The sequence below is a fragment of the Malus domestica genome, chromosome 14 (genome assembly GCF_042453785.1).
Source record: "Malus domestica chromosome 14, GDT2T_hap1".
NCBI lineage: Eukaryota > Viridiplantae > Streptophyta > Magnoliopsida > Rosales > Rosaceae > Malus > Malus domestica.
The window spans coordinates 4,682,834-4,695,162 of NC_091674.1; the positions used below are offsets into that span (position 1 = coordinate 4,682,834).

At 37.6% G+C, this 12,329-nt stretch overlaps 1 protein-coding gene and 1 long non-coding RNA gene across 3 annotated transcripts; one reads left to right on the top strand and one right to left on the bottom strand.

Moving 5' to 3' along the window:
* The first annotated feature begins 3,959 nt into the window (after positions 1–3,959).
* Positions 3,960–6,435, top strand: LOC139191393 (uncharacterized). 2 transcript variants are annotated; one of them, XR_011575444.1, is made up of 2 exons: positions 3,960–4,082; positions 6,246–6,435. It is a non-coding gene; the product is annotated as an uncharacterized lncRNA (long non-coding RNA). The 2 variants fall into 2 exon arrangements; XR_011575445.1 differs by lacking the exon at positions 3,960–4,082 and adding an exon at positions 5,467–5,910.
* Positions 6,436–11,236: 4,801 nt separating this feature from the next.
* LOC139191110 (secreted RxLR effector protein 161-like) lies at positions 11,237–11,617 on the bottom strand. Its single transcript, XM_070811659.1, has one exon. It carries the CDS (start codon positions 11,615–11,617, stop codon positions 11,237–11,239), a length of 381 nt encoding a protein of 126 aa, XP_070667760.1.
* Between the last annotated feature and the right edge of the window lie 712 nt (positions 11,618–12,329).

Genomic DNA, 12,329 nt, shown 5'->3' on the forward strand with positions numbered 1-12,329 from the left:
ATTCACCGAATGTAAAACCAATTCTTACAAATTCTACTTACAATTTGAACGAATTAAACAAAATATTAAACTCCAAGTTGAACGAACGAAATTATCATCGCCATTAAACAAAAACCCAGATGAGAATTTATCGAAAATGAACAGCCATACCTGCATGCAGCTCCTTCTTCTGTCAAAGATTGAATCCTTACGCTGGACGCGATCTTCGTACCTGTCGTTTCCGAGGTGGTCAGCGAGAATGTCGAGCTTCTTGTGCAACGAGTTTGAAGAGGGCCATAGTCCGCGGGTGGGGCCCGAATAGTCGAGCTGCGTTTTGGGCTTTCGATCATCGGAGAAAGGTGAAACAGGTTTGCGCCGGACCGGCGAGATGGGATGGTTCGGCGAGGGGAGCGTGGTGGTTGGCAATGATAGAAACCTCGAGCTTACTTCGCGGGATTTAGCTCTTCTGGGTTTGTGGGATTGGTCTGTCAGTGATCGTTCTTCATTCTGTGTTGTGTGCTTTTGCACTTTGCAATCTCTCTCTGTCTATATATATATATATATATATATATATATATATATATATGCAAACTTCAGACTGACTGGAGGCGGAGGAATAGAGGAGGAGGCGGAGGATGAGGAGGTGGAGGAGGGAGGGATCTCTCTCTCTCTCTCCTCTCTCTTTTGGTTAAAGCCCGATTTCGTGGGAAGCCCAAGTTTTTTAAGTGTTTTAGAAAGCCCAAATGAATCCCTCCATTCTCGGCCCAATGAAGGCCCCAAACTCGCAGGGACTTGGGCTGGTAATAAGGACCCCAAGGTGACATCGTCTTCAATGATTTTCAGGTGTCGGTGTTGGACTAAGCCACACAATAGGTTATTAGTAATTTAGAGTCGAACTTGTCATGAGAGTATGACTCCCATATTGGAAAAATGAGTAACTTTATAAGAAATTAAGCTATTCTTCATATTGCCAATTGGTTCACCTTCTTCATGTGTTAGGTCAATAACCACACATTGCTCCACATCACTCGATTGGCGTTGTCCATATGGAACGCTTAGAAGTTATTTTCTACACTCACAATATTTGCCAGCTCGCTATATAATCAACTTAAATCAGTTAAATCCATCATGCAATGCATTTTCTTACCATGCAATGTATAAAGTGTAAAATATTGTACTAATTCATTATATATAAATGATTATGGTGTGTTTAGACTTCTTTCATTAATTACTACATATTTTCTACACTCACAATGTTTGTCAGTTCGCTATATAATCAACTTGATAATGTTAAATCCATCATGCAATGCATTTCCTTCCAATTTTTTGTGATAAACTAATAGATAATTGACTAAATAAACATCCTGCAAAGTTTCAATAAAAATTTCCAAGTTTTTCTTACAATTTCCGTGGTTTCCATGTAATTTTTATCGATATCGATATTATCCCGATATTTTCGTGTTTTCGGACTACCGATATTTCCGATATTACCGATATTTTCTTCCTTGCTTAATACTCAAACTGTAACGAGGCATACGATGAGCCATGGTGTTGGCTTGACGATGAATATGGGTACAAAATCCTTCAATGATTGTAGGAAGCCAAAACTTAGAATCTTTTATAATGTTGCCAATGGAAGACAAATTACGAGAAGAAACAGAAATAGCACCCAACGAATCTCCTTCAATGATAGTGTTGTGGAAACCCCACGCCGCTCAAACCACACCATTTCTAAGAGCCAAAGCCTTTGACTGATGAGGGAGAAGACATCCCGAAAATTCTTGCAAAAACCAGCCATAAATTTTCCTGCATCATCCCTAATCACGATACTCGCCCCTCCAATTTTCTCAACCCCATTTCAAGCTCTATCAAAATTCATCTTCAGACGACATTGAGGGCGTAGCGACCATTTAGTAGGGCTAGGAACAGAGGAATAGGGACCAGAAGAGTAAGAGTTTATTCTAATGAATTCCTACCACCAAGGGATGGCCCAAGCCACAGCCAAATATGGTGGATTGCATTTGTCATTCCAAAACCTAGCATTCCTGCATTTCCAATTTACCCAAACCACCACCAAGGCAACATCGAAGCTGTCGTTGGAAGGTTGGTAGCAAGCTCAAAAAATCAGTCCATCACCGATGCTGGTTCAGGATGTCTTGGCAAAGAGTTAAGAGGGGGGAGCGGATCCAAGAGCATAGAGCGGAATGACACTCTTTGAAAAGATGAATCGTGGAATCCACACAGGAGTTGCAGAAAACACACGATAGATCTGTCGATATTTGTTTCCTCGCAAGGTTAACCCTCGTGGGGGTGAGGTCTCTGCATAAGCGCCAAGTGAACATACGAACCTTGGGGGGAACGTTAACATTCCTGATACCCAATTAATTTGAACTGCTCCTAACACTGAATCGGTTACCTAATTTGGGACCCCAAATTTTCTACTAGTGAATGTGTTGCAACCTTTCTTGATGGTCTCCAATAAGCTTGAAGCAAATACTCTAACAAATCACAAGATACTCATACTCATCTAGCCCTTGTGACAAAGCCGATGAATTCTGTCTATCGTGGAACTGTTTGTTTGTGTTGCTTCAAAGCCCAATTTGGATAATGATATTCAAGAGAAATTAGATTCTATTGTTGTGATTGATCCTTTAGTTTGTGATAATCCAAAACTCCTAGGTGGGTCTGATTCTGCTCCCTCGCTCCCGTCGGTAGAGTCAAGCAACCTTTTTTTCTATCTTGGTATAGAAGGAACAATTTGACTCTGATCATGACTTGGCCAATACAGCGACTCTGGGCATCCCAATGACCTCATTGAATTCAAGGTAAAAATATTGATGCTTTGCCAATGTTCAGTTTATCTTATTCAAAGAAAAAAAAAACATAGAAATTTGGGAAAAAAAAAAAAAAACTCTTTGAAGGGTAAAGCTATAGATACCCAGGTCGACACGCCTATTGCCCCTATCTAATGATCAATATCGGGTGTTGGAACATTCATGGTCTAAATGGCCCCACTAAACATATGGAGGTTAGGAATTTGATTGCTTTTCATAAACTCGATCTTTTGTATCTTATGGAAACTAAGATTAATTCTGGAAATGTTGACGGTATCTCCAGTTCTTTTTCTGGATAGTGGATTTTGATCAATAACTATTGCAGCCATCATTATGGAAGAATTTGGGTTAGTTGGAACCCTTCAAAGCTTTCAATGTCCAAGTTGGAAGCTACTGATCAAGTAATACACAGTAACATCAAGCTTTTAGAACCTAGACTAGTTCTTTTTGCCTCCGTCATCTATGCCTCTAATGATGTTGTTATGAGGAGGAGTCTTTGGGTCTAATTTAGTTTCCTTTGCTAGTGCTTTTTCTAACTCCCCTTGGATTGTTTTAGGATATTTTAATATCACTAGAAGGTGTAATGAAACTGCTGGTGGTTCTCAACGCTTCACCAGTGTAATGGAAGATTTTGCTTCTTGCCTCTTCAACACTGAATTTGACAATCTCAATGCCACTGGAATTTTCTACTCTTGGAGCAACAAGCGAGATGATTCAGAGTGTATTTTGAGAAAATTGGATCGTGTTCTGGTGAATGAAAGGTGGACTGAAACTCTGCCAAACTGCTCTGCTGAATTTTTTTTCCCGCTAGCATCTTTAATCATTATCCCATGATAGTCAACTTAGGGCTCCCTTTCTGAAACCGAAAATTTCCTTTTAAATTCTTTAACTTTATGGCTGACAGGGATGATTTTATTCCCACAATTTTTAATGTATGGTCTACTATAGTGCAGGGCTCTAAACAATTTCAGGTTTGCAAAAAACTCAAGCTCATTAAGCAACAGCTCAAGCGCCTCAACAAGGATCATGTTGGAAATGTCTATGATGTTGTTATTAAGTCCAAGGCTGATTTAGATATGTGCCAAAGGCTTCTGGACTCTAACCCTTTTCACAACTCTTTGCGAGCACAAGAAAAAATCATTTATGATGCCTATGTTTCGGTTTTGATTGTGGAGGAAATGTTCTTAAGGCAAAAATCTAGAGTTCAATGGCTAAAGGCAGGGGATAAAAATTCTTCATTTTTCTTCAAGTCTATATCGAAGAACAGAAGTAAGAATCATTTAGTTTCTATTACTAAAGTTGATGGGTCTATTGTCAATTCAGAATAGGAAGTCAAGTAGGAAGCTATCAATTTCTTTCAATCCCTTGTCTCCCTACTTATTTGTCATTGCTATGGAGATATTGTCCCGTCGTATTAATGTTGAAGTTAGATACTCTCCTCTTTTTCGGTTTCATTGGTATGTGAGAGAATTGGGTTAACTTACCTTTGCTTTGAGGATGATCTTCCTATGGTCTGCTTTGGGGATGAAGAGTCTGTTCGGGTTCTCTATCAATCTCTATGTGATTTTCAATTGCTTTCAGGGGTTCGCGCTAGTGCCTCTAAGAGCCAAATTTTTATTGCTGGAATGAATGACATCTCTAAACATCAAATTTTGCAATTGTTTAGTATTCCCTTAGGATCTTTACTGGTTCGTTACTTAGGAGTTCCTCTAATCACTTCCAAGCTTAGGCTTTGTGATTGCTCTCCTTTAATTGACAAGACTAAAGCAAGGATTAAAAACTAGCAGAATAATGTTCTCTCTTTTGCTGGGAGATTGCAACTCATCCAATCTGTGTTTTCCAGTATCCAAGTTTTTTGGTGCTCACATCTAATCCACCCTAAAACGTGCCTTTTAGATGTTTAGAGAAGACTTCGCCCTTTCTTATGGTCTGGTACTTGCTTAGGGCGTTATGCAGCTAAAGTGTCTTGGTCTGACAATTTTCTCCCTAAGGCTGTGGGGGGCCTTGGCTTAAAGAGATTACAGTGTTAGAATAAAGCTCTTATGATCCGCCATATTTAGAGCTTAATTTCTAGTGCTTCTAATTTGTGTCTAATAGGGTGAAGGCTTATTTACTTCAAGGTAATTCTTTTTGGAATGCCCATTTTCCTTCCATTTTCTCTTGGAATTGGAGGAAATTTCTTCATCTCTAAGGGCTAGTTAGACTCTTCTTCTTTCATGTCAATTGGTGATGGGCACTTGTGAGAACCCATACTTTTAAAATATAGAACATATGGTATTTTGAAACTACTATGATATTGTTTATTTCTTTTCCATATATATACTACATATTAGTTTTTGCATTTTGCTGTCAACTTCTAGTCGATAGTTTCTTACAATTAGCAAGGTGTAGTCTTGCAATTGAAGTCTATCCCATTTTGCTTGGAGGTGTCCAACAATAAGATGGCTTCCTTCATAGTCCAACATGCAGCACTTCATTTTCTTGACAGCTGTTATATTTACAATGAGGTGTGAGGTTTTGAGGGATTCCATTGACACCACCAGCTTCCACCATTGTTGGCAAAGCCACATGTGTTAATCCCAAGTCATCTACCTCATGCACAACGATACCTTGAAACCCATTTGTCAACTGGCCATTCGTCAGTTACATTTTTATCCCTACATATAATAGATTTTACACTGTAGGGAGCTGACCCTTTCTACTATAAATAGAGGTTGCATTTCATTCTTTTATTCACCACTTTAGGAAACATATGTTGGCTGCTAGGAAGCCATGCATGTATGTCCGTGTCCGTGTGTGTGTGTGTGTGTGTGTGTGTGTGTACATTATATATGTTAGAGAGAGAAGAGAAGACAAATAGAAGGAAGAGTGTGTGTGTGTGTGTGTGTGTGTGTGTGTGTGTGTGTGTACATTATATATGTTAGAGAGAGAAGAGAAGACAAATAGAAGGAAGAGATTAAGAAATTAAATAGAATCAGAGATAAGGGTGCTGAAATATTCGTATTTATCTTCCTGCTTGGGATGTCAGCCTGCAGCAGGGAATCGATCCCAATGGTGGTGCACTCTTGTAATAGAGAGTTGGTGCAATGCTTTGGAGGTAGGGGAAATATGGCAAACCTTTACGGAGATTGGCTTTATTAAATTTCATGAAGCATTATAATATTATTATCGATCTTGTTGGTTTGTTAATGTGATATGGGTTGCTAATTGGACAAATACTGCTCTTGCGTGTTTACTTGTTATTGGTTATGGAATTATTGGTGAAATGCTATTGGTTGAGAATATACTATGGTATATGTGAATGATAAATGAAAGTATTTGTGAATCATTGTTATGCTCGTAAATTCGCTATTATATATTTAATAATTCTCCTTGTTTACACCTTTGTTTTACTCTTCTGTATAGATTTTACATTATATTTGTGTTTTGTAGGTTGTAACAAGCAAAGAGTGCAAAAGGAGCTAAAAAAGGCTTTTACAATCCTATGTCATCAGCACAACCTATGCAAAGCAATCGAGTTCGTGGATTAAACTGTATTGACTCGGGAAGAACCAGGAGATGTACCATATATATTTGGAAAGCCAAGGATGTCTATTTTATGAAGAATTTTACGGTTCCTGAAGATCATTTTTCTAGAGGGAGTTATGGCAGTTTTAGTACATGAAGATCAGGCTACGCGCGAATACAAAATTTTCTACAAACGTGTATCAATGTGGCAAATTAAATGAAGATAAAAATTCCTATTTATTAGGAGTTTTAACCAGTTGGAAGAAGCTAAAAAGTCTGTAAGGAAATAAATAAGAAGACTAATAAGATAAGACTTTAAAGCCCATTGAATTAGAATTAAGAAAAGAAGGCTATTCAAGCCTTGGGCTATTACAAATGAAAGGGGGGTTTTTATCCCTCTTCAACGCAGCAGCAGGCAGGTCAGTGCAGAAAAAACAATTAGAAGAAAAAAAAAAAAAAAGTAGCCACCAAAGAGGAGGCAGGCATGACAGAAGAGAGAAAGAGGAAGGACCGGGGCACCATTCCGCAATTCATCATTGAAGAGTTTTTTCTTCTCCTTTTACTTTCTATTTTGTTTGTCTTTGTTGCCCATTTACATTATGAGTAACTAAATTTCATAGTTGGGACTTGGTTGAAGTACTAATCATGTTTCCTTGAGTATTTTCGATACATTTTTTGTTACAAGACAATTTGTTGATGCTTTAGTGATTAATTCCAGTTTTAATTCCAATCTTATTGAGTTATTTTATGATTGATCACCATATAATAGCCTTGTAATTGAGTTTGTTACATGGGTAAATTTGGATGATCGAGTCTTGTACCTATGCCAAGTAACAAAAGAACTAGTTACGGTTCTTGGAATTCATTATCACGGATAACCGTAATAGATACCATGTTCTGGGATTCATGTGTTTGTCGATTTCCATTGTATTATGCTTTCTCGGAGTGCAACTTAGTAGATACCATGCTAAATACTTCAGAATGAAAAGAGTTAGTGTAGACACCCATGCCTAATTCGTTGTTTAGGGAAATCAATAGCTTAAGGAGTAGATACCATGCCTTTAGGTTGACAAACGTAAAGCATCAAAAATCTGTTTTGTATCATCGTGTGTATCAGTTGCTTAGGCGAAAAAGGTTAGAGATGGATACCAAAGTCCTAACCATTCAAGCATTATTTTCAAAACCCTTATTGCCAATTACTTTTATTTGCCTACATTCTTTATATTTTGTTTTACTACTTAAACTTAAGACATCTCAAACTATTGGTTAAACCTTTATGTGCATATTTGCTAGTTTTTGTGAATTAATTAATTTAAATTGTTAGAAATCATGCTCTAGATACATATTAGTGCAATCCTCATGGGAATGATCTCGTACTTGCTTTCTATACTATGTGTTTGATCTTGTGCACTTGCGAGTTTAAACCGTGCGATTAGTAGCTTAATATTTAGGTTGTTAAACGCATAACAATCATTCATAATTGGTCGTGTGGTTGGAGTTTTAGTGGTGAGAAGGAATTGGAAATGAGGGTAGTTGAAAAGGATCTTTTGTGTAGTTGAGCTAAACTTTTAGCAGGTATCAGGTCTTAGGCGAGCCCACAGTGCACAGATTTTTTAAGGGTAATTCGGGACTGGCGACAAAGGGTTTTGGCAAGATGACTAACAAAAGGGGAAATTGAGATGATTGAGTTACAGGGGGTTAATTGTATATTAGAACATTCGAACCACCACTGCAGAGGTAAAATGCACGGTATGGGATGTGTAGGTCTGCGTATTTTACTATATGAATTAACGAGTAAAGATGAAGAGTATTGCATTTCATTCATGCATTGTTATCGATAATGATTTGGTACTTGATTACATGATTATAACACGTAATTTAGTATTGTCAATTTATTGTGGTAAGGTTATGTCCCTACTGAGCTGTTGAAGCTCACCCTTAATTTTTATGCAGGTTTACTAACCAAAATGTCAAAAGGGTAGACCAAATGAAACAAAATAGATGTGAGGCTAGAATTTGTATTTATTTATTTAGCCTTGTAAAGAATTATTGAGTTATTTTAAATAAGAAGATTTTTATTTTTCACTCCGTTAGTTCAGTTTTATTTTAATTAGTTAGCTTTTATCTCACGTTTCGGATTTGGAGTTATTTTTCCTATTGACCCCGGGTCCGGGGCGTGACAGCGCTCCACCTCTTTATGGTTTGACAATTGGCACCTGCTCGGGCCCCTTACCCTTAGATATCCTTCTAGTATCATTGATGAATCAGGGCTCCAACCAAATTCTTTGGTTAGTGAGATTATTGATGAGAATCGTTCCGGATGGAGGTGGAATTTTTCTTCCTCTAAAGATTTATTGGAAATTCGAGTTTCTATGTTCCACCTTTCTCCGAACCAGTTTAGCGTGATTCTATTACTTAGATATTGTCACCCAATGGAAGCTACTATGCCTCATCTACATGGAATGTTATTAGGGAGTCTCATCCGAAAGTCTCATGAGCTAGTCTCTTGTGGTTTGGTAAGCATGTCCCAAGGCAGAGCTTCATTCTTTGGCTTGCTATAAGGGGTAAGTTATCTACTATGGATCGGGTGATGGTCTTTACCCCTCATGCTTCGCCTATTTGCTCTTTTTCTTGATTGATAATAAGTCTCACATTCACTTGTTCTTTGAGTGTCCGTATAGTGCTAATATTTGGTCTCATGTGCTTTCTAAGTGTGGTTGTGATCCTCCTCCTTTGGATTGACATGAGTTTATCACTGGGGCTGCTAATAATTGGACATGTAAGTCGTTGGATGTTAGCATTAAGAAGTTGTGCCTCCAAGCTGTTGTCTATGCTATTTGGAAAGAAAGGAATAATTGTAAGTTCAGAAATAAACACCTCCACTATATTGCTATCTTTGAAGCCATTATGAACTCTACACGCTTACGGTTATGTTCTTTGCATATTCTGGTTTTTACTACAAATGTACCTATTTTTCAAGAATGGAGAATTCCTATGTAGTTCTCATTTTGGTGCTAGTTGTTAGGTTTGGGTTGTTGCTATTTTTTAGAGCCTCTTGTTTTTGTTTTTTTTTTTGTTTTTTTGTTGTTTTAGCTTGGCCTTTGTTGCCATTGTTGTGTTGTAGTTTGTTGCTTCTTTTGGTTCTCTTTTAATATAATCATTCATCTACCCAAAAAAAAATTATTGGGACCCCGAACCAAAAAAAAAAAAAAAAAAAAAAAACTATTGTGGAACAAACCCCCTAACATATTGTTTGAATGAGGAAAAAAAACTTGGATTTAAGTCATAATTTATAAATTGACATGCACCAATTCCCTTGTTTGGATTCATAATCATAGAAATTTAGAATTTCCTCATAAAAAAATTGAAATTTGGGACCACTAAATTCAAATTCTATGTAAATAGGTGTCATTTCTAAATTTCTGTGAATGAGAGTTTAAAAATAACAAATTCAACATTAAATTCCATTGTTCTTTTAGGCTAACCAAACAAGAAATTTACAAATTCTAGAAAATAAAATTCATTGGTAATCTGCCACTTAGTACTACAGTCTAATGGTATTTCTCTTCACTTGTAAGTGAGAGGTCTTAGGTTCGATTCTTGCTAAAGATGAATCTGAGCCATATTATTGATAGTCCATTGTGAGGTCAAGTCTCATCCCCCTCCCTCTTAGTGCATATAATATTGTTTGTCCAAAAAAAAAAAAAAAAACTTAGTAATCTTAAATTTTCTCATCAAAACAAAGTGTAATGTTCATGGAATCCTGGGGTAAATTTGTGATAAACCCTTTTTGACCAATTTTTGAAAAAAAAAATTATACTTATGTTGTAGGCCTATTTGATTAAACGATCTAGGGTTTAGAAAGAGATAGGGGTTCGGCAATATTGAGAGAGAAGAGAGATTGATTTAATTGTGAGATGTGTTTGATTCACTCTATTGTGCCTTTATTTATAGTAGTAAGAAGGATAAAACATTTCCCTTTAGGATTATAATATTTAATAGGTAATCTAATCCTAATATGAATAGATACTTTCCCAGATTCCCTAGGATTTACACAATCACATTCCTATTCTAAATATGACTGCAACACTCCCCCTTAAGTGTGTAATACTCAACAAACCATCGCATCAGATCTTTAATAGATAAGATAGAATATTTAATAAAGTCATCAACACAACGGGTGATCGCGAGTCTCAAATTTAAGTGAAGTATGCATTTGTAGTAAAACTTTCAAAACCTCGCTATGGTAAAACCTAAGGTATGAGGAAAACCCATAGACTAAGGAGAAAAGTGAGAAGTATGCATAATGTCTAAAACAAACGTCAAACTGGACAAAGGTAGTAAACTCAACGGAGTATGATCATCCCATGATGGGTGCCTTTTTAAAACCTCGTTAGGTAGCAAAAACCCGATGGGAAAAAATGCTCCTAATCGTAGGAAAAAGAGTACATTAAGATCATGTGAGTGTGCTTCTAGATACTCCCCATGAGTTAGACATAACTTCTAAATAAGAGAACTACAAGTGATTCAACTCAAATAATTTACGCATACCGATTCCTTGGACGAGCTTCTGAAATGTAGACTTGGGCAATGACTTGGTAAAGAGATCGGCTAGGTTGTCCTGGGAACGGATTTGCTTGACTTCAATGTTCTGATGCTGCTGTTGCTAGTGTGAGTAAAAGAACTTCGGCGCTATGTGCCTGGTGTTGTCTCCCTTGATGTATCCCTTCTTCAGCTGCTCGATACATGCTGCATTGTCTTCAAAGATTGTCGTAGGAAGGTCAATGACTGATGTAAGACCAATGGTGCTTCAAATATGTTCCATAACTGCTCTCAGCCAAAAGCACTCACGCGATGCTTGCAAGAATCTCAACATGGTTAAACGAAGTCGCAACTAGTGTTTGCTTGGTAGACCTCTAAGATATAGCGGTGTCTCCAACAGTAAAGACATAACTCGTTTGAGAATGTGCTTTATGTGGATCAGTTAGATATCCAGCATCTACGTAACCAACAGGGCGAGAATCAATCTGAAGGCCATAGGGGGCGGCAACACTTGGAGATTCAAGGGTATAGAACAAACCTAAATCCGTAATACCTTTGAGGTAGCGGAAAATGTTTTTAACACCATTCCAGTGCATGTGTGTAGGCGCATTGCTGTATCTAGCTAATAAATTCACAGCGAAGGAGATGTCGGGCCTAGTGCATTGAGCCAAGTACAATAAAGCCCCAATTGCACTTAGGTAAGGAACTTCAGGTTCCAAGATCCTTCTTTGGATGGAAGGGATCTCGTTTAGCATTTACAGTTCGAACAACCATGGGTGTACTCGAAGGGTTCGCTTTATCCTCATTAAAACGTCGCAACACCTTTTGGGTGTAGTTTGATTGATGTACTAGGATTCCATCCGAACAATGCTCAATCTCCAAGCTGAGACAGTATCGAGTTTTCCCAAGATCCTTCATCTTAAATTCCTATTTCAAGTGTGTAGCAATTTCCTCAAACTCTGTGGAAGTCCCAATGAGGTTCATGTCATCGACATAAACTGCAACGATTTCAAATCTGGAATATAACTCTTTATGAACACGCATGGGCATAGTTTGTTGTTCACATAACCCTGACTTGTCAAATATTCACTCAGACGGTTATACCACATCTGCTCGGATTGTTTTAATCCGTAGAGTGACATTCTCAACCTAATTGAGAGAGTGTTTCGTGGTTTAGAACTATTTGAACCAGTCAATGGAAGTTCTTCTGCAACTTTCATATAAATTCCGTATCTAAATCCCCATATAGATACGCGATTACCACATCCATAAGCTACATATTCAGTTTTTTAGAAACTACCAATGTGATTAGGTAGCGGAATGTTATAACGTCCATTACGGGGGAATACATCTCCTCATAATCAATCTTTGAGCACTGAGAGAAGCTTTGCACTACGAGGCGTGCTTTGTATCGTACTATTTCATTCTTCTCATTACGTTTCATCACTAAAACCCACTTGTAGCCAA